This window comes from Perissodus microlepis, chromosome 23 (genome assembly GCF_051167445.1).
Source record: "Perissodus microlepis isolate ML-2025 ecotype Zambia chromosome 23, ASM5116744v1, whole genome shotgun sequence".
NCBI lineage: Eukaryota > Metazoa > Chordata > Actinopteri > Cichliformes > Cichlidae > Perissodus > Perissodus microlepis.
The window spans coordinates 23,372,193-23,393,631 of record NC_140482.1 but is presented as its reverse complement, the minus strand read 5'-3'; the positions used below and the strand labels follow the sequence as shown (position 1 = coordinate 23,393,631).

Sequence of the window (21,439 nt, the reverse complement as noted above, 5' to 3'; positions counted from 1 at the left end):
TTGGTCCACTAGCAAGTTCCTAGTATTTTATGTTTGTTCGATTGAGTTTAAAAATACCTGAAAAAAAGCTCCACAAGCTTGACAAAGTAGCTCTAGATCTAGAGTTTCTCATTCTCATCTGTTTGTTCACAGGTTCCCTCCTGGAGAGCCAAAATATGGGTGGGGGTCCAGTGTCCTTCCCTGGTTCTAGCTTTGGTGAACTGAGCTCTAGTAAAATGACTGTGCTAGAAAACCTTTCCGAGAGACGTGACAGCACTTCCAGCACCTTGAGCTCAGTCTACACCCTCAGTCGCCGCTCCTCAGGCATCTCCCCTTGTTTCTCCAGTCGGCGCTCCAGCCAGGCCTCACAATTTGGTGCCAACCGCCCCAGCAACATCAGCTCTGCGGACTCCTACGACCCCATCTCTGCCGACATCTCACGGCGCTCAAGTCAGGCCAGTCAGTGTGGTGGGAGTAGCGGAGGAGCAGGAGTGTTTGGAGCAGTGGGTCTTCCCAGCCCTCTGAGCCTGACCCCAGCCCAGCACTACCGTCTCAAGGCAAAATATGCAGCTGCCACTGGGGGCGTACCACCTACACCTCTTCCATATATGGACCAAATGTGTCTGAAATCCCATGCAGCCCTGTATGAGGACTCCCAGAAACCCTCCACCAACAAAGGCCTGCCTTTTAGACAGTACAGCAGCTATGCCACAAGAAGTTTGATGCCCCACGAAGTCCCATCTAACATCCCCCGTCGAGCCAGTGACCCTGTGAGACAGGTTGCCCCAGAAACTTTAAACCAGTCGCAGTTGCACCGCTACAACAGCATGGGCACGCTGAGTGGAAGGGTGACAATCCAGCCTTGTCCACCTCCTGCAGCAGATCACCGACGTTTATCTCAGCAAGACTGTCATCGATCAGATGGAGGTCTTCACCGTTACCCTTATAGTCTGCGACCACCAAGCATTTCAGAGAATGCTACCATGGAGACAACAACAAGTCACATCCCTGATAATGGAGACAAGACAAATGAAGATTTCCAAGGAGCCTCGGCTATCCAGCAGCAGCACTTCAGTCAGAGAAGGATGGCTATTGTGAATGTACTCTCACAGATTTTACCCACTTCGAGGAATAGTCCAGGTCAACAGCAACAGATGTGTCCACCTTCGCCATCCAATGTTCCAGCAAGTTCAGGACTCATGGATGCCTCCCAGGAGTACTCCAGACTACAGGTCCGAGGGAACCTGGCTGTGCTCCAGCAAAACCACAATTTTGGATCTCTTAGCAACCATTTCAGTTCCAACCAGCAGTTGAATCAGAACCTCACAATGCAGCAGAGGTACATTCAGCTGAACTCCGAGCCAGGAGCAAACTGCCTCCAGCAACAAGGATTCCAGCAGCCATCGAATCTCAATGAAGCCCTGTTAAATGAAGGCATCCAGCCCTATGACAGGAATGGTAACACCACCTATAAGCCTTGCATTAACACCATTAGTGGGAGCAACTGCAAACAGGAGTCATGTGACATGGAGACCTTTGACTTGCACTTTGCTGATGCTGGATTTCAGCCTGTGCAGATAAAAATTGAACACACTGACACATCGATATGTAACATGAACTCCCCAAATCCCTCACAAGTTGGAAATCAGAACAATTTTCAGCCAAGGCCACCAACCGAACCGAGATCTCTGAACAAGAACCCTTCAGTTCCAAAAGTTACGCAGCAAATGATGCAAGCTGCTAATGCTAACTCCGAATTATCCACTGCTGGAGTTTTAGGACTTCACCGCAGCAATAATGCTAATGACAATGCCTTGTACTACACGGGGCAGATTCAAGTATATGAGCCTAATGGTAATGTAAACTGTAACAAGGTGGTGCCTCCCACTTCAAGCGCCAATCAGACGGCAAGAACCAGTGACTGCACCACAGCACTGGAGCAGGCACAAATAGACTTTGATAGCATGCTGGATGATGGGGATCACTCTAGCCTCATGTCGGGAACGCTAAGTCCAGGTCTGCTCCAGAGTTTGTCCCAGAGCTCCTCTCGCCTCACGACGCCCAGGAACTCGGTCACGTTGCCTTCGGTGCCTGCGGGGACAGGGAACATGGCCATCGGGGACATGAGCTCACTGCTGACTGCTCTAGCAGAGGAGAGCAAGTTCCTCAACTTGATGTCTTAGCCTCAAACTGTGTGCAGACATTTTGAACCCCTGATGCAGAATAACCCTTCAACCCCGCAGTTGGAATTGATGTGATTGTGAGCTGAAAGCTTCTGTAGCCTGCCTGTTGTTTCCTTGTACAGTCTTGTTTATGAATTATTTAAAATGGCAGTTTTTTTAGTCTTTTCAAAAAGCCATATCATTCTTTGTTTTTTTTGCCTTAGGTAGCAAAAATGATGAACAAGGGAGTTTATTCAGTTGTTGTACAGGTCTGCAGTAAGATCAGTTTACTAAGTGCCTGCCTCAGATACAACAAACACATGTTGTGCGTATAGTTATATTCAAAAAACGTGCAAATTCAACCAGGTAATTATCTGTGTACTCAATTAAAACCTTTCACACTGTAAATTACTTGAGTTCAACTTTAATATTTGTCCAGGAGAAAACAGTTCACTATTCTTTTTTTTCCATCTATCATCAAGTTTACAGCCACTTCCCTCGGTGAGCTGTGATTTGATTGCTGCATTGCTGCTGAGATTAACTGTGGCATCTCAGATTTGGGCATCAGAGACTTGATTTGTGACTGGAATTATTGATAACTTGGCCGTGCTCTCACAGAGAGAAGAGGAGAAGACTTCAGAGCAGAGACTCAAGCTTTCTTCTTTTTTACACTGTTGAAAACAGTTTGTTGTGCTCGTTATATGTAAATATCCTTTGTATATTTCTAAGAAATACAGTATTGACTTTGATTTTTTTAAATGCATGTGTTTTGTGTTGTCCTTCCAGCCCAGATTATCCACAGCAGAATCAGAAATACATTTTTTTTTCAGTATATAAAAAAACTATTTGGCTGTAGTTTAGGAAACACCATGCAATGCCATGCAAAGAGCAATATTAATGTTTAAAATGCACCTACTTAGCCAATTTCAAGCATTTTTTTTTCCTGGGCCCAACAGAAGGCTTTGAAAGCAGGCCAATTGAGCTTGTATGTCTATAATTGCCTGGGTTACTGACATCCACTCTCTCTAACATCATAAAGATCTAAGAGTAGAAAAATAATGTATGAAACAGAGCGTTTGGAGCAATCTGAAGCTTCAGCCTTTGGCTGGCTGGGATTACTTTAGCCATGATTAACTTAAGCATCCAATATTCCAACAAAATATAAATGACAGGCCTAAAAATGTAGTTTTAATGTGTATTGTAGGGCTTAAGGACCATTTTTGTAACAATTAAAGAAACCAACTGAGCCCAACCAGCTCTTTATGATGTTTGCAGAGCTATACAATGTCAAACTTTTATTCTCATAAATGTGATTGTCACAAGCCATTCCAACAAGATATTTATTTTATAAATAAATATATAGATATATAGATATAAATCCAAGATATCTCTAGAAAATACCAAAGGTTTGTATCCAGCTCAGTTTGTATTTAGCTCAAAGTGTGCCTGATTTAAGCTGTTTTCACACATGATGGTGTGGGGAGAAGTTACATGTAGCACAAAATAATCAACTTCAGACCTATTCTCACTGCTGAAAGAACTCTGGTTTGGTCAAGGTAGCGATCATGACAGCATGCAAGGTGCAGCACACATTATCAGTACCACTGAGCGAACTGGTTTCTTACCTGCGCATTGATCACATTCTCAAACAAGACTGGCTAATGTAAACTGTGACTCCTTTGGACATTTGCATTTTCACAATCTCTAATCCCTAGAGATGTTCAGGGCTGGAGTGTTTAAGATGTTTTAAAATGGTTCCGCTTTAATGTAAGCGTTTGCTTTTGTTTTTTGCAGGATGGTCTCTAAAGTTGGTTTGTACCACAGTCCTGAACTTTGCAAGGCATTACAATTATTTGGCAGGGGTGGGCAACTCATTTCTTCAAGGGGTCACATGAGAAACTGGGACTGTTGTGAAGGGGCTCTACTGGTGGACCTATTAGTCCTCCTAAACAGTCCCAGTTTTTCATGTGGCTCCTTGGGAAAATGAATTGCCCACCCCTGAAGTCCAACAAAATAGGACTAGACAGTCTTTAACCTTTTCACTTTCACATAATTAAGACCATATAATGTCCCACACACCCACGTGAGATAAAGCAAGTCTAGAGCATTAGCACCAAGCAAGTGGCCATCATAAGTTATTTTTTACAACTCACTTGTTTAAATGTTATTAAGGCTTAAAAGTATTATTTACTCACACACGGTTGGTGACACAGGTGGCCAGGCTTCACCTTAACTAATTGGAGTCCCTGAACTGGACTTCTGGACCTTGTTTGTGCTGTTGGAACATTTCAATAGAATTATCTGACCAATAATATACCTCCTGTGCAGTTAACTGTACTTACAGACCATCTAAGAAGTCTTTGCTCTACTTTTTGTAAATAAATTTCTAGGATTTTATTTGAATATTACTTAATTACCAGTTATCTGTGTCTATGTGATGCATATATACAGTTTGTCAATACATCCTGCTAACCAAGCCAGCTGATAACTTAACAGCCACTCATCCATATACAGTCACTTCTAGGACCCTCAAACCAACATGACTCTAGCCTAAAACCAACATAGTGATGTCCACAGTGACTTTTATGCACAGATTATGATCTGGACCTGATTCTCTCAAAATCTTATGTAGTTTGTAATTTATGAACATGGTTAAAGTATGTTAGGAAGATTCTTTGTAGTCAGGTGTTTTGGTATTCCTTCGCACTAATTCTCAAGTGTTGAGATCTACTAGAGGGATGATCCCTGTTCCTCCAACCCTTATACTATACCCTCCTTTAGTGCTTTAACAATAATGCTGGAAGGTCCAGCATCTACCATGTGGGGTGGGGCTCAGGAGGTAGAGCAGGTCATCTACTAATCAGAAGATTGGTAATCGTTCTTTGGGTGCTCCAGTCTCCAGTTTTAAGTATCTAAGGGCAACATACTGAATCCAAAATTGCTTTTCAATGAGTCCATTGGAGTGTAAATGTTAGATAGAAAACACTTAGGAGGAGAAAAAAGTGTTTGTACGATAAAGTGTGAATGGGTGAATAAGGCATGTTGTATGAACAAGTGTGTGCTCAAGTAGAGTTGAAAAGTGCTATAAAAGAAACAGTCCATTTACTTTTCACCATAGCTGTTCAGTCAAGTTGAGATCTGGTAAGCATGAAGGCCACAGTTCTGTAGTCCCATAGCTGGATGGTACTGTCATTCCAAATCCCAAAATATGGCAGACAAATGTAGGGTCAAAGGTTCAGGTTCAGGGTTTTACTTGAATCGATCACCTGTCAAACTGAAGCAGCAAGAGGACGGCTATCAATTTCATTCCACCTTTTTGCTAACAACTGCTCTGGTAATGAGCCCAGTCCAAAAACATAAAGCCTACTCTCATGTAAATCAAATAAAGCGTCAACTCAGTCTGTTTTCCAACAGGTTCTGTCGTCTCCTGGTTCTCGCTGTGGCTGAGTAAATATTATTATTCATCAGTCCGCCCCTTGATCATTTCCTGCAGGAGGAGGAGGAGGAATGTTGATCGCTTCAATAATTCAACAACAAAACTTTCGTCTTTGAAGCCATGTTCCCACACCCCGTGCCGACAACGCACTTTCTTCACTCCTTCCTTGTTGAATGTCAGGCTGAGGCGCCAACACATTCTTAAGACGACCTCTTTCAGGGCGGCTTTGAAATAACTTCCCCTGACCTCGTCTTGCCTTGCCGGCGAGAACAGGCTTGACATAATGTAAATCCTCAGTGGTAAGCTGATGAAAAAGGACGCTAACAGGAGGCGAAAGGGCTCGATGAGTGCAGAGCGGCGGCTGCTGCTGCAGTTAGCCTGTGTGTATTCCAATATTGGCTCTGACAGAGCGGCCCAGAGGACTCGGCTGCTGAAACCACATAAAACAAACCAGCTGAGAGGAGCGAGCGATGCCAGGGACGCAGCGCTGAGCGTTAGCGAGAGGAACAAATGATTTTAGTCTGTCAAGGAATTCAGCCGAGGATACGTTTGATCTGGAGCTTGTGATTGCTTCTGCCACTGGAATTCCTTCTCCTCTCAGAGATGTGAAGTGAGAAAGAAAATAGCCCCGGGCTGTGAAATACAACCAGGGCCCGAACAAGAGGTGGAGATAAGACTCGCAAAGATGGTGCATTAACAGCACCTTCATTTATTGATGGTGATAACTGAGTGAGGAAGATGAAAGACGGGTTTCAGCACTCATGAAGTATGACTGTACTGTAACTTTGTTAGGGAAAAAACAATGACTGGGGATGTTTTGCAGCAGAGAACCTGCCCTAACCTGGCTTTAAATTCTTATTTGGTTTTTAATTTAAGCCTTAATGAGTTATTTAAGATTTGCATACAACTCGTTCTAATTAATCTAATGTTTCCAAGTTCTTTGTTTTCCAAGCTGCATAATCTGATCACTTTTGCAAGGTGACAGCCACATTTTAACTTTGTTAAAGTCGTTATCTTTGCAATCTAATACATACAGCTGTGGTCAGAGGCTTACATCCATTTATCATGGGCATAAGGGTCACGGCAATTTTTGGCTTTTAATGCTTTTTTTGAATTCTTTTACAGGAGTGTAATGATCGTACAGCAAACATCTTTAATGTCTTTAATAAACAATACCTGGGTTCGAATTTATTTTGAATTTTCTCTGATCTTTTTGGGTCAAAAGGCTCTACAATATATTTTAACCTGACAATGCTAAAGCCTATTAACTTCTCATTAGTCATTATGATTGACCACACTTGCTAGTTTCTCTTGCAGCATAAGAAGGATTTGTTTGACGGCACTCACTGGACTGATCAATACTTAGAACAATGAGAGAGTCCAAGAAAGTCAATGAAGATCTAATGTAGATCCAGTGTAGATTTACACAAGTTGGGAAGGTTGGGAAGCCATTTCTAAACAACTGCAGATTCCATGATCATGAGTTCAAAACAACTGTACTTAAATACAAGTTATTGTGATGCGTCATTGCTTTGCCAAGCTCTGCAAGAAGACCCAAACAGACACCCTGAGATGAGAGGAAATTGGTTAATATGTTCAGGAACAACCCAGGAAACACCAAGACTCAAGGCTGCCATTAACTGGAAAGTGCTGGAACACCAGCATCACTGGGCTGTACAATCATCCCAGTCTGGAAAAAGAACAGTTTGAAGAAATCATTAAAAGCCCCAAATTACCATGACAATCGTATATCTAAACTTCTGTTCACAACCGTTAGTGTCTTGGACATAAAGTTATGATTTCATTGACTTGTCACATTCTGTTGGTAAAGTTTAGTCAGCTGTTGGAAGGTTTTAAGCTCTTTCTGAATAAAAGGAGAAAAGTACATCAAAAGCTTAAAATTAAAGACAATTTAACTAACTGAAAGCCACATTATTTATGAAATAATTGTATTAGAAATGTTCCAAAAGGCTCCATCAGCACAAACACATTCCAGAGGCCCAGTTCAGGGACTCCAATTAGCTGCTACCTGTCAGTGAGAGAGGCTTGTTTTTATATCAGGCTATAAATATGTTTATTTCTGTAAAGGTGGACATTTTAATATGGAAGTCAATAGGGATTGACTCACTTTTGGAGCCACCACTGCATCTCTAACAAAGTCATGCAACAACAGAAGTCTATAATTGGTTAATCTGACACACACTAGATATCCTATAGATACAGTTACTACAAAATTGTTAAAGATCAGAGAAATTCTAGATAATTTTCCACAAATTCCTCCAGTATTTCGCTGCTTTGCTACATTCATTACAGTCTTTGAGTCTTCATTTTAATGACTTGATCAGGTGTATCTGCAGTTTTCCCAGGATGAGGTCAATCACAGACTTATTTCCCTTCATGTGTCTGTTTTTTTAATCCATCTATCTAAAATATTATGCTGCAGAAACACAAAGCTCGGACAAACACAGTTTGAGATTGGACAGAATGAAGATGATTACATGAGTCTGGCAGCTTCACTTAAATCTGCCATTCAGAAGTTCAGCAAAACTGTTGGAAATTCTTGAAGTGACATCTGCTCCTCCTCCCTCATAAAGAAACCCAGAATCTATGTATATAGGAGCATTTTTCATTTTTAAACTTTAGCTGCTGCATACCAGATGTCTCCTACATCACTGGACGTCCAGGCTCATGTTTCCACTTCACTTCACTTCACTGTGTGTGTTTGTGTTGGCTGTTGGAGCAGGATGGACTTCAAACTACAGCTGTGAGGTCACAAATTCTGCTTCAGGTTCGTGCCTCAAACTCATATTTTAGGTGTTAGCAGAAACATGAACTTGCATCATTCTCCAGAGTGGCATTAACACTTCCATCCAGTAACAACCAAAGTACATTGTTGTGCTTGAAGGTGGGTTTAAAAAAAAAAGCCAGAATAACTTCAAATGTATCTTTCAGAGATTGTACGTAGAGCAAAAGCTGGAAAGAGATTTTGTCCAAACTACAACGAGCCCCAAAAGTGCCCAAGTGTCACCTCCAATCAGCACCATCAGCGGGTGGACGTTTTACAGCCTGAGCTCATGGCGGGGCGACAAACAGGCCTGTCTGCAGAGAGTTTAAAGACCTTCGGAGGAATGTTTTTTACAGTGAATGCTACATTCTCAGGCGTCTCTCAGGGCTCCAAGTTTGACAGGCTCTTTATGACCGACAAGCTTTTGCAAACACTCAAACCTTAGCAAAGCTGCCTGCAGCTGAAGACGGAAATGGCATCAGTAATTCCCAACTAGGGGTACAAAACCCCCACGTGGTACTAACCAGTTGATAATACGGAGAGAGTATGTCAAGTAACCTAAAAAAAAAAAAAAGCTTTAATTTAAGAAATGAGAAGACTTGAAGGCTTGAGCAACGAGTTAGCAGCTAACTAAAAGTAATGGAAGTGGAAACAGCTAAAATCAATGCTGTACGGTGCATTTCACAGCAGACTACAGCTCATTTTGAAATCTTACACAGGGCCTCAATTCATGCACTGACTGAAAAAAGTCATTTTTAAATTGGTCGAGGTCCATTTACAGTTTAATGGCCAATACAAGCAGAGACATCCAAACAGCTTCTCGCCAGGCAAATCTTCAGCAAATCACTTCAGGTTTTAAATCGAGGGGTTCCCATGATGCTAGCTGAAGAATAGTATCTCTCCTGTCATGACCAAAGCACCTTACCTAACAGGCAATCAGTTGGAGAAATCACCCCAGTACCATTCAGACCATATATTTTAAATAAATATTTAGATATGGTATAGTTTGAGTATTTTATTAAAAATTGCAGGTTATTCTAAGGTTTGGAAACTGAGTTTTCTTTTTTCTTTAAAAAAAAAACAAAAAACAACCCTATATGCTGTATGTCATTGGTCTGTTGGTTAGTTAATTTCCTGATTTCTAGTTATTAATTTACGTTTGCTTTACTGTTGATTAGTTTGTTTTCAGTCTATTTGTTAATTTGTTGGCTTTTTATTGGTTGTTTTTGGTTTTTTTCTGTAGGTTTTCTGGTTGGTTATTTTTTAATTTAATTTGTTGCTTTATGTGATTGTTGGCAAGTTTGCTTGTTGTTTTGATGGTTGGTTTTGTTAGTTTGTGTTTTGGACTTTTTGTTTTTACTTGTTTTGCTTGTGTTACTCTGTCATATGAGTTAATGTTAAGTTTATTCATTTAGTAAAGTTGTTTCATAGTTTGTAGGTTGTTTTGTATGTCGGTTAGTTTATTTGTTGGTTCTGGTTGTTTTGTTTGTAGATTCAATAGTAGGTTTATTTGTTATTTTGTTGGTCGGATGGTGGGTTGGTAATGTTGGGTAATTCAGTTGGTTTGCTGGCTCTTTTATTATTAATTTTTGGCAAATTTGTTTATTTTATGTGATAGCTAGTTTACTGGTTTGTTGGTTGATTAACAGTTTAGTTTGTAGGTTAGTTTGTTGGTTGATTTGTTGGCGATTCTGTTGTTATGTAGGTTGGCTTGTCTGTAAATTGGTTATGTTTTGGTTTATAGATAGTGTTTTTGGGTAGTCCTTGGTTAGTTTGGTTGTTGGCTCATTGATTTGTTGTTTAGTTGGTTGCTGGGTTTGTCGGTATGATTTGTTGATGGTTTATTGGTTTGTAGGGTGGTTTATCTGTAAGTTGATCAGTTTACGTGTCTATTACAATAGTTGGGCAGTTTGTTTGGTTTATTTTTGGTTTTCAGGTTAATTTGTTGTTTGGTTGGTGGGTTTGTTAGCTTACTGATTGGTTGTTTTCTTAGTTGATTAAATTGATTTCATGGTTTGTTTATTGTTTGTTGATTTTTTTTATTGTTTTGTCTTTGGTATGTCAGTTGGTTTTTCTAGGTTTATTTTTCATTGGCTCGTTGGCCGATTCATTCATTTAAACTAACTTTTCTTAGTTTCCTCAAATCCTGAAAATCCTGCACAGTACATTCTTTTAGCATGCACCACCAGTGACACCACCCACCATCATAAGAATGTGAGAGTCCCCGCATTCTGTGCGGTCAGACACTGAGTCAAAGTGATGATATTGTAAATGACTACCAGCTCCATCACAGTGGTGACACTCATTCCAGCAGACTCACTCTGATGTGAAGGAGACTGTTCTTCTGCTCTGACCTCCACCGCCCCTCTTCTTGTCTTTTTCCTTGCGATGACACCACATCACATCTCCACAGCTCTGCATTATTTCGTTATTATTACACATGTGACAGTCTAACAAGGCCGACTCTCTCCTCCTGCGCCTGGTGTCAGAGCAGATGATGGATAGTGCTCTGCACTCACTGATGCCTCATTCATTTCTATTAGACTAATATGTAAATTCCCTCCAGATTTCAGTCTCTGCCTGCTGAGGCTGGAAGACAATATTAATTTACGAATCAATTTCAGAAGCTTGTGGTCAAACTGGCAGCTGAGGAGGATGTTTGTCTCCATTTGTATCTGCCCACAGATGATCAGACGTCAGTAAGGAGTCAGCCACAAGCAGACACTCAGTAAAGTAAACACCAAAAAAAAAAGAACAAGCCTAAAATGACCTACAGAGAGACTTTTTCTACAGAAACTGCTTGCAGTTCACATAGAGGACAATAATTAGATACGGCTAATCCTTTACACTTGCTTCAAAACAGAAAAAACCCAAATTTTAATTTTACTGTTTGCAAATATAATACTTAAAAATTTACAGATCTTAGTGGCGCTGTCACTTGGTGTTCGCTCGCTCTGCGGTAGAGTATCACTTCCTGTTCCTGCTCAAACACAGTGGTGTTTCTGAGTAGCTTATTTGCTTAGCAATTTAATTAACAACTTTTAAATACATTCTTCTTTCATAGTATAATCTTCACGTGCTTCATCCGAACCACACTTTCTGTGTACTCACTACCTAATTTATAGCCAAAGTATTCACTCACTGTCTCTGTACTGTTTCGCTAGCTTAGCTTAGCTCGTAGCCGACTCGTTAGCACCATGGCTACTTCACCTGTCCCTCCTGCACTTTCTTGCTCATTGTGTCAGATGTTTAGTTACTCCTCGGCCTCCTTTAGCAGTAATGATATCTGTAACAAATGTAGCATATTTGCAGCTCTGGAGGCCAGGATTACTGAATTGGAGACTCGGCTTCGCACCCTTCATTCACCCATAGCTAGCCAGGCCCCTGTAGCTGGTGCAGCCGAAGATAGCGTAGGCCCCGCTAGCTGTTCCCCGGCAGACCCCAAGCAGCTGGGGAAAGAGGGCGGCTGGGTCACGGTGAGGAGGAAGCATAGTCCTAAACAGAAGCCCCAGGTACACCACCAACCCGTTCATGTGTCTAACCGTTTTTCCCCACTCGGTGACACACCCGCCGGGGGTCAAACTCTGGTAATTGGTGATTCTGTTCTCAGACATGTGAAGCTAGAGACACCGGCAACCATAGTCAATTGTCTTCCAGGGGCCAGAGCAGGCGACATTGAAGGAAATTTAAAACTGCTGGCTAAGGGTAAACGTAAATTCAGTAAAATCATAATTCACGTCGGCAGTAATGACACCCGGTTACGCCAATCGGAGGTCACTAAAATCAATATTGAATCGATGTGCAACTTTGCTAAAACAATGTCGGACTCTGTAGTTTTCTCTGGTCCCCTCCCCAATCAGACCAGGAGTGACATGTTTAGCCGCATGTTCTCCTTAAATTGCTGGCTGTCTGAGTGGTGTCCCAGAAACGATGTGGGCTTCATAGATAATTGGCAAACCTTCTGGAGGAAACCTGGTCTTGTTAGGAGAGATGGCATCCATCCCACTTTGGATGGAGCAGCTCTCATTTCTAGAAATATGGACAAATTTATTAAACCCCCCAAAATATGACTATCCAGAGTTGGGACCAGGAAGCAGAGTTGCAGTCTTACACGCCTCTCTGCAGCTTCTCTCCTCCTGCTACCCCCCCAAAAACCCATCTCCATAGAGACTGTGTCAGCTTCCAAAAAGACAAAAAACAAACTAAAAACCAGCAACAAACAACTTAAACATAAACAATTACAAAGAAAGAACAGTACAGTATCCACATCTGAACCAAAGAGTAAAACAGTGAAATGTGGATTATTAAATATTAGGTCTCTCTCCTCCAAGTCTCTGTTAGTACATGACTTAATAATTGATCAACAAATTGATTTACTCTGCCTTACAGAAACCTGGTTGCAGCAGGATGATTATGTTAGTTTAAATGAATCAACACCCCCGAGTCATTCTAACTACCAGAAACCTCGAAGCACAGGCCGAGGGGGCGGTGTGGCAGCAATTTTTCACACCAGCCTATTAATTAATGAAAGACCAAGACAGACTTTTAATTCATTTGAAAGTCTGATGCTTAACATTGTCCACCCCAGCTGTGAAACTCAGAAACCAGTCTTACTTGTTATCATCTATCGTCCACCTGGGCCTTACACAGAGTTTCTGTCTGATTTCTCAGACTTTATATCTAATTTAGTTCTGAGCTCAAATAAAATAATTATTGTGGGTGATTTTAACATCCATGTAGATGCTAAAAATGACAGCCTCAACATGGCATTTAGTCTGTTATTAGACTCAATCGGCTTCTCTCAAAATGTAAAAGAACCCACCCACCACTTTAATCACACTCTAGATCTTGTTTTAACATATGGCATAGAAACTGAACATTTAACAGTGTTTCCTGAAAACCCTCTCCTGTCTGATCATTTCCTGATAACATTTACAATAATTGATTACACAGCGGTGGAGAGTAGATTTTATCAAAGTAGATGTCTTTCTGAAAGCGCTGTAACTAAGTTTAAGAATATAATCCACCCACTGTTATCATCTTCAATGCCCTGTACCAACACAGAGCAGAGCAGCTATCTGAACGCTACCCCAACAGAGGTCGATTATCTTGTTAATAATTTCACCTCTTCACTACGTACGACTCTGGATACTGTAGCTCCAGTGAAAACTAAGGTCTCTAATCAGAAGTACCTGACTCCGTGGTATAATTCTCAAACACGTACCCTAAAGCAGATGACTCGTAATCTGGAGAGGAAATGGCGTGTCACAAATTTAGAGGATCATCATTTAGCCTGGAGAAATAGTTTGCTGCTTTATAAGAAAGCCCTCCGCAAAGCCAGAACATCTTACTATTCATCACTGATTGAAGAAAATAAGAACAACCCCAGGTTTCTCTTCAGCACTGTAGCCAGGCTGACAAACAGTCAGAGCTCTGTTGAGCCAACCATCCCTTTAACGTTAACTAGTAATGACTTCATGAACTTCTTCACAAATAAAATTTTTATCATTAGAGAAAAAACTACCAGTAATCATCCCACAGATGTAATATTATCTACAGCTACTCTTAGTACCATTGATGTTAAGTTAGACTCTTTTTCTCCAATTGATCTTTCTGAGTTAACTTCAATAATTACTTCCTCCAAACCATCAACGTGTCTTTTAGACCCCATTCCTACAAAACTGCTCAAAGAAGTCCTACCATTAATTAATTCTTCGATCTTAAATATGATCAACCTATCTCTAATAATCGGCTATGTACCACAGGCCTTCAAGCTGGCTGTAGTTAAACCTTTACTCAAAAAGCCATCTCTAGACCCAGCAGTCTTAGCTAATTATAGGCCAATCTCCAACCTTCCTTTCATATCAAAAATCCTTGAAAGAGTAGTTGTCAAACAGCTAACAGATCATCTGCAGAGGAATGGTTTATTTGAAGAGTTTCAGTCAGGTTTCAGAGCTCATCACAGCACAGAAACAGCTTTAGTGAAGGTTACAAATGATCTTCTTATGGCCTCTGACAGTGGACTCATCTCTGTGCTTGTCCTGCTAGACCTCAGTGCAGCGTTCGATACTGTTGACCATAATATCCTATTAGAGCGATTAGAACATGCTGTAGGTATTACAGGTACTGCACTGCAGTGGTTTGTATCATATCTATCTAATAGACTCCAATTTGTGCATGTAAATGGAGAGTCCTCTTCATACACTGAGGTTAATTATGGAGTTCCACAGGGTTCAGTGCTAGGACCAATTCTGTTTACATTATACATGCTTCCCTTAGGCAGCATCATTAGAAGACATAGCATACATTTTCACTGCTATGCAGATGACACCCAGCTCTATCTGTCCATGAAGCCAGATAACACACACCAATTAGTTAAACTGCAGGAATGTCTTAAAGACATAAAGACCTGGATGGCCACTAACTTTCTGCTTCTTAATTCAGATAAAACTGAGGTTATTGTACTCGGCCCTGAAAATCTTAGAAATATGGTATCTAACCAGATTCATACTCTGGATGGCATTACCTTGGCCTCCAGTAACGCTGTGAGGAACCTTGGAGTCATTTTTGACCAGGACATGTCCTTCAACGCACATATTAAACAAATATGTAAGACTGCTTTCTTCCATTTGCGCAACATCTCTAAAATTAGAAATATCCTGTCTCAGAGTGACGCTGAAAAACTAGTTCATGCATTTATTACTTCCAGGCTGGACTACTGTAATTCATTATTATCAGGATGTCCAAAAAACTCACTGAAAAGCCTTCAGCTAATCCAAAATGCTGCAGCAAGAGTACTGACAGGGACTAGAAGGAGAGAGCATATTTCTCCTGTTTTGGCTTCCCTTCATTGGCTTCCTGTTAAGTCCAGAATTGAATTCAAAATCCTGCTCCTCACATACAAGGTCTTAAATAATCAGGCCCCATCTTATCTTAATGACCTTGTAGTACCATATCACCCTATTAGAGCACTTCGCTCTCGCTCTGCAGGCCTACTTGTTGTTCCTAGAGTATTTAAAAGTAGAATGGGAGGCAGAGCCTTCAGTTTTCAGGCCCCTCTTCTGTGGAACCAGCTTCCAGTTTGGATTCGGGAGACAGAAACTATCTCTACTTTTAAGATTAGGCTTAAAACTTTCCTTTTTGCTAAAGCATATGTAGCGCCTCTACTCAGGACCAGTACACTCTCACTTCAAATAGAGACCCTAGACATCTTACTAGGTGCAGAAGGAGGTTTTGTTTTGGAGACTCACAAAAGGAGTTGGCTTGGAAGTGAATAACTGGGACCTTTATTGCCTCAGTACCATTTATATACATATACAACACAATAACCCAAATTGCACACTAATAGTGCATTTTAAAGGTGAATACATGTAAAACAAAACAAAATAAAGACATTTAAATGGAAGATACTGAACCGTATCAGAGCTCTTTGGAATGAATGAACAGATTAAAGTGTTCCCGTTGTGAAGTTTGAATTGTCCAGTCTGAATTGTCCTTTAAAGTCGTTGAAACCCAAACAGGTGTACTGTAGGGGAATTGTCAGTGTGCAAACCCTATTATCCGGGTAGGAAAAGTAGTGCATAGGGCTTATCTGAAATCCAGGGTTGCTTGAATCAGTTTCTCAGGCAAAACCCACAATCCGATCGCATGGCTGGCCACACCATTTCACGATCATCCAGGATCTCATTTGGGCTGTTCTCGCCATCAGTGGTTCTCCAGAATCCTTCTAGTAGTTCAAAAAAACCAATCTACACAAACAGTGCAGAACAATCAATTTTCCCATTTTGTGTTCTTAACATGAGCTCATTAACTTCTTTTCCAAATGTATTAATCACAAATGGCATTCCCTTTAGCTTTACCAAGTTACACGAGTTACAGTAACTTGTTTGTACCAGTATCAACAATTTTATCAAAATTATATCACAACAAAGAACATCAGCAGCTTAAACAGTAATGTAAACAGTCATAGCAATGAAAGTGACATTCATCCTTAAGGCTTACAAGCAAACGTAACTTAATTCAGTGCAAATACTATTAAACTTGAAGTATGCTCATATCTATTAAGACATAACCATTTTAATATAAACAGAGCTAGTGCTTCTACTTGAATACCTCCCCGATCGGAATATGGCTTCGGTGGGGTGGGGTGGCTAACAGCTATTAGCAGCTAGCATCGCATCTAGCATCGGCATCGTTTAGCTCAAAGCATTCAACACTTATAACACACTGTAAAGAACAACAGGAGAAGTAAAACAACACGCCAGGTTCTCATAGCTCCCGATTGGTTTTTGTTCAAAGGTTTCTGAGCTGAATCAGCTAGTGAAATACATTATCTAACTTAACAGGTAGCTAACAAAAGCACGTGACTCACCGGGATTTTCAGACACAAATAACTTGACAGACGTTATTCCCTTTGTGGTAAGAGTTCGGGGCCTAATAAAAGAGTACCTTATTAGCATTTATACGTAAAACAATCTGGTCTCATTAACCGGGTTGCAGTATTGCATACCAAGATACTTTTTCCATGCGCTCCGACACGTACTTGACCGCCATCAGAGGGAAGATCTCACAGGAAGAGACAGGTAATACTTCCTGCGCACTAGACGCAAGGTCGTCAGAACATAAGACTGCATCACAGCACCCCCTTGTGACAATAACAGGCTATAGCCTTAGATTACAAAAAGGGATTTTGCAGCCCTGTATTTCACATGGGTTACACCCTCCCCCTTTGACCTAGCATGAGCCCCTTCATGCGTCACGCTGTGGTCTACAGATGAACTCTCATAGTCACCTATTGTATAAAGTGCTTGGTTAAAGCTCTGTATGAGGCTCTGCGCAAAGGAAATTAAGGGATTTCCCAACTCAGGATAATGGAAGCGCCCTGGTGGTCGACGTGTCCTTTCCGACTTACGAACATGGTCACTTTTTTCTGCACTTTCAACAGTTTCCTTATGCTCCAGAGCTGCCTCAGCGGTTTGTGGGTTCAGATCAATGGTTTCCATAGCTACAGGAGCCTCTACCTCAATGGACGGTACATCAATGCTGTCTTCGGCCACAGCTGATTTTTGGTTAGTCATAGTTGGTAAAGTTACATCGTCTTCAGTAGGGAGTTGCTCAGCCACAACATCCGGCTCCTCTCCTTCAGCTACTTCAGGAGGTACCCCTACAGGCTCTGCAGGCAGCAAAGGGGAGCTGCCTCTGCAAGGCTCATCCCGAAGCTGAGGGTTTACACAGTCTGCTGGCATAGCTGGTATACAACTACCCTCCGGTACTGTTTTTCCTGTTTGCTGTCGTCTCTTCGGGATTTCAAACACCTGAACCAACTTTCCAAGAATGACAGAAGACTGCCTAGGATAGACAGGTGAGTCATCTTCAGATTCTGATTGCTCCTCCAGTAACAGAGGCTGACTGCGCCTCGTTCTTGGCCTGCAACTCTTTGGCTTGACCTGGTCAACTTCCTCAGCTTCAGATAAGTCACTGCAAGGGAGTAAGAGATCCCTGTGAAGAGTTCGAATAGGACCATCTCCATTCATAGGCTGTACAACATACACAGGTAGGTCTACCATCTTTTCCACCACTCTGTACATGGTTGACTCCCACTTATCTGCAAGTTTGTGTTTATTCCTAAGTCGCAGGTTCCGCACTAGCACTTGATCACCTTTCTCCAAAGTTGACTCCCTGACAGTTTTGTCAAAACGGCGTTTATTCCGTTCAGCAACCTTTTGAGAGTTTTTGACAGCGATCTGATAGCTCTCTTGAAGGCGAGCCTTCAGAGCTCTCACATACTGAGAGTGAGATGTAGGAGAGCAATCTTTAACTGGCAGGCAGAATGCAATATCCACGGGAAGCCTCGGCTGGCGACCAAACATTAACTCGTATGGGCTAAACCCAGTGGTCTCGTTCTTGGTGCAATTATAGGCGTGAGTTAGTGGTTTCACATAATCGCGCCAATGAGTTTTCTCTTTGTCTCGTAGAGTTCCTAACATGCCAAGAAGAGTTCGGTTGAACCGTTCAACTGGGTTTCCCCGTGGATGATAAGGACTGGTGCGCACCTTCGTGATACCAGCTAGGGCACAGAGCTCTTTAATGAGTTGGGACTCAAAATCCCTTCCCCGATCACTAAGCAGGCGCTCAGGAAAACCATAATGCACCAGAAACTGCTCCCAAAGACACTTCGCAACTGTTGTAGCCTTTTGGTCTTTTGTTGGCATAGCAACAGCATATTTGGTGAAATGATCAGTTATGACCAGAATGTCTTTGGTGTTGTGACTGTCAGGCTCCAAGGATAAATAGTCCATGCATACCAGTTCCATGGGACGGGTTGTTTGAATACTCACAAGAGGTGCTGCTCTTTCAGGAAGGGTCTTCCTTCTAACACAACGTCCGCAAGACTTAATCTTTCTCTCTACATCAGTTGCCATTTTAGGCCAATAAAATCTTGACCTAACCAAGTCGAGGGTTCTTTCCAAACCCATATGCCCCATGTCGTCATGAAGGCAAGTGAGAATGGTGGACCTTAAAGACTCAGGGACGACAAGCTGAAAGGTGACATTTTCACCTGATTTGCGGGTTCTGTAGAGGAGACCATTTTTCAGTTCCAACCGTTTCCACTCTTTGAGCATTAGTTTAAGCTCTAAGGATGCAGAGTTAGGATTGGAATTTTCTTCACCTCCATTTTCTAACATGTTGACCACATACCCAATAATTGGGTCAGACCTCTGATGTTGTTGGAGTTCTACCTCACTATAGGTAGGTATGACAGAACAACCTAATGTTCCATCATCTGCGTAGACGTCTGGCACCGCATCGGAGTGTAGAGCAAGGGACTCTACCAAAGTGATAGAAGGTAGGCTATTGTCAGATTCACCTAAGAGATGACGGTGGCACAAGACACTGAATGTGTCAGCTGTCACATCTTGTCTGTTGGGAGATGAAGAGAGATGATGGGAAGCGAATTGTTTTATTCGCTCTTTTTCTTCAAGAGAAGCATAGTCATCATCCACAGTATCATGTGGCCGCCTAGAGAGGCCATCTGCATCTTGATTGCTCTTACCAGCACGATACTTAATATTAAAGTCGAAGGTGGAGAGAGCGGCCAACCAGCGATAGCTGGCAGCATCAAGCTTGGCTGACTTCAAAACATAGGTCAATGGGTTGTTGTCCGTTAAAACCGTGAATGTGTTCCCATAGAGATAATCTTGGAACTTCTCTACAATGGACCACTTTAATGCAAGAAATTCCAGTTTATGAGCTGGATACCGCTTTTCACTGGGTGAAAGTCCTCTACTTGCGTAGGCAATAACCCTCACTTCACCATCCTGTTCTTGATACAAGGCTGCCCCTAGCCCAGAGGTGCTCGCATCAGTATGAAGGATGTATGGTAATTTTGGGTTAGCATATCCAAGCACTGGAGCTGACGTCAGTTTCTCTATGATTACCTCAAAAGCTTCCTGACAAGCAGGGGTCCAACGGCTGGAAAGAGGCTCTTTAGGGTTCAAGTATCCGCTAGGACCGGGTGTCACCTTTCTGCCCTTCCTGTATGGTGGGTAGCCTTTGGTAAGATCATTCAGGGGTTTGACAATTTTTGAATAGTCCTTCACAAACCGTCGATAGTACCCTGCAAAGCCTAGAAAGGACTTGAGGTCACTGAGCGTCTGGGGTCTTGGCCAGGTTTTGAGAGCTCTGACCTTCTCAGGATCGGTCTCTACACCTTTGGTAGACACGATGTGTCCTAGGTATCGCACTGAACTTTGGAAGAAGGAGCACTTTTTGGGAGAAAGTTTCAACCCATATTCTCTCAGTTGCTGAAGGACACGCAGAAGCCTGGTTTCATGTTCCTCCAAAGTGCTGGAGAACACGATGATGTCATCTATGAACACCAGAACTTCTTTCAGATTGAGGCTGCCCATACACCGTTCCATTAAGCGCTGGAAGGTGCTGGGAGCGTTGGTGATCCCCTGGGGCATACGGTTAAACTCGTAAAATCCCAAAGGGCACACAAAAGCTGTTTTGGGCTTATCACATTCCTCCATCTCAATCTGGTAATAACCAGACTTGAGATCCATTACTGAAAACCATTTGGATCCAGCAAGGGCTGAGAAAGCCTCTTCAAGGTTTGGAAGTGCGTACGCATCTCGTATTGTTAACGCATTGAGCTTACGATAATCAATACAAAGACGGACCTCTCCATTCTTCTTTTTAACCACCACAATCGGTGAAGCATAAGGGGACTCTGATTCACGGATTACTCCTGCATCAAGGAGTGCTTGCAAGTGCTTCCTCACAGCTTCATAATCATTTGGGTGGATTGGCCTGGACTTTTGCTTAAAGGGTGCTTCGTCCTTTAAGTTTATGTGATGTTTCACTTTAGATACATGTCCAAGATCCAAATCATGCTGGGCAAAAACATCAGCATAGGCACTTAAACGCTGGGTAACCCTCTCTTTCCACTCCTGCGGGAGGGGAGAATTGCCAAAGTCAAATGTCAAATCTGGGTGAGCAGGTTCATCAACTGGCTGTGCAGTAACATTACAACATTTCACAGTGTCATCATTTTTGGTTGAAATGGGTGATTCGTCATATATCTTTGCAGGACTATGGAGCTCTGCAATGACACACCTAGAAGGCAGTGTTATGTCATGCTCAGTTTCATTTCTCACCCATATAGGTAACCTATGAGGATGCTGCTTGGGCAAAGTGACAAGACAGCACTCCACAAAAATTCCCCCTGGTAAGGTGGATGTCGTTGGCTGTTCAACGATGGCACATTCACCAGCCCTGCTGGATCTGACACAGCCTTCAAGGAGGACTCTTCCTTGAGCTGGTACTACATGTTGCACCTTGCCCTTAAGAGTTACAAAGCCATCGTTTCCGGCTAGGTTTATCTCTCTCCTGACCTTGAGTGTACGAAGAATCTGCCTGTAGCCATAGACCGGCGACAAATCATTGGGATCTTTACCTTGACAATATTCGTCGTACAGAACATCAAGTGCATTTGTCCCAATCAGCACAGGCAGGTCACAGTTAGAGCGTAAGTCAGGTACTACTAAAGCAAGGCTAGAAACCTCAGGCTCAGTT

At 42.1% G+C, this 21,439-nt stretch overlaps 1 protein-coding gene across 1 annotated transcript in view; it reads left to right on the top strand.

Annotated features, from left to right (window-relative positions):
- Positions 1 to 2,900, top strand: part of LOC146361485 (zinc finger protein GLI2-like) — a 98,690-nt gene extending 95,790 nt beyond the window's left edge. The window contains exon 14 of the mRNA XM_084922024.1: positions 133 to 2,900. Coding sequence (XP_084778150.1) covers positions 133 to 2,162 — 2,030 coding nt within the window. The 3' untranslated portion in view covers positions 2,163 to 2,900. The remainder of the gene's footprint in view (positions 1 to 132) is intronic.
- The last annotated feature ends 18,539 nt before the right edge of the window (positions 2,901 to 21,439 follow it).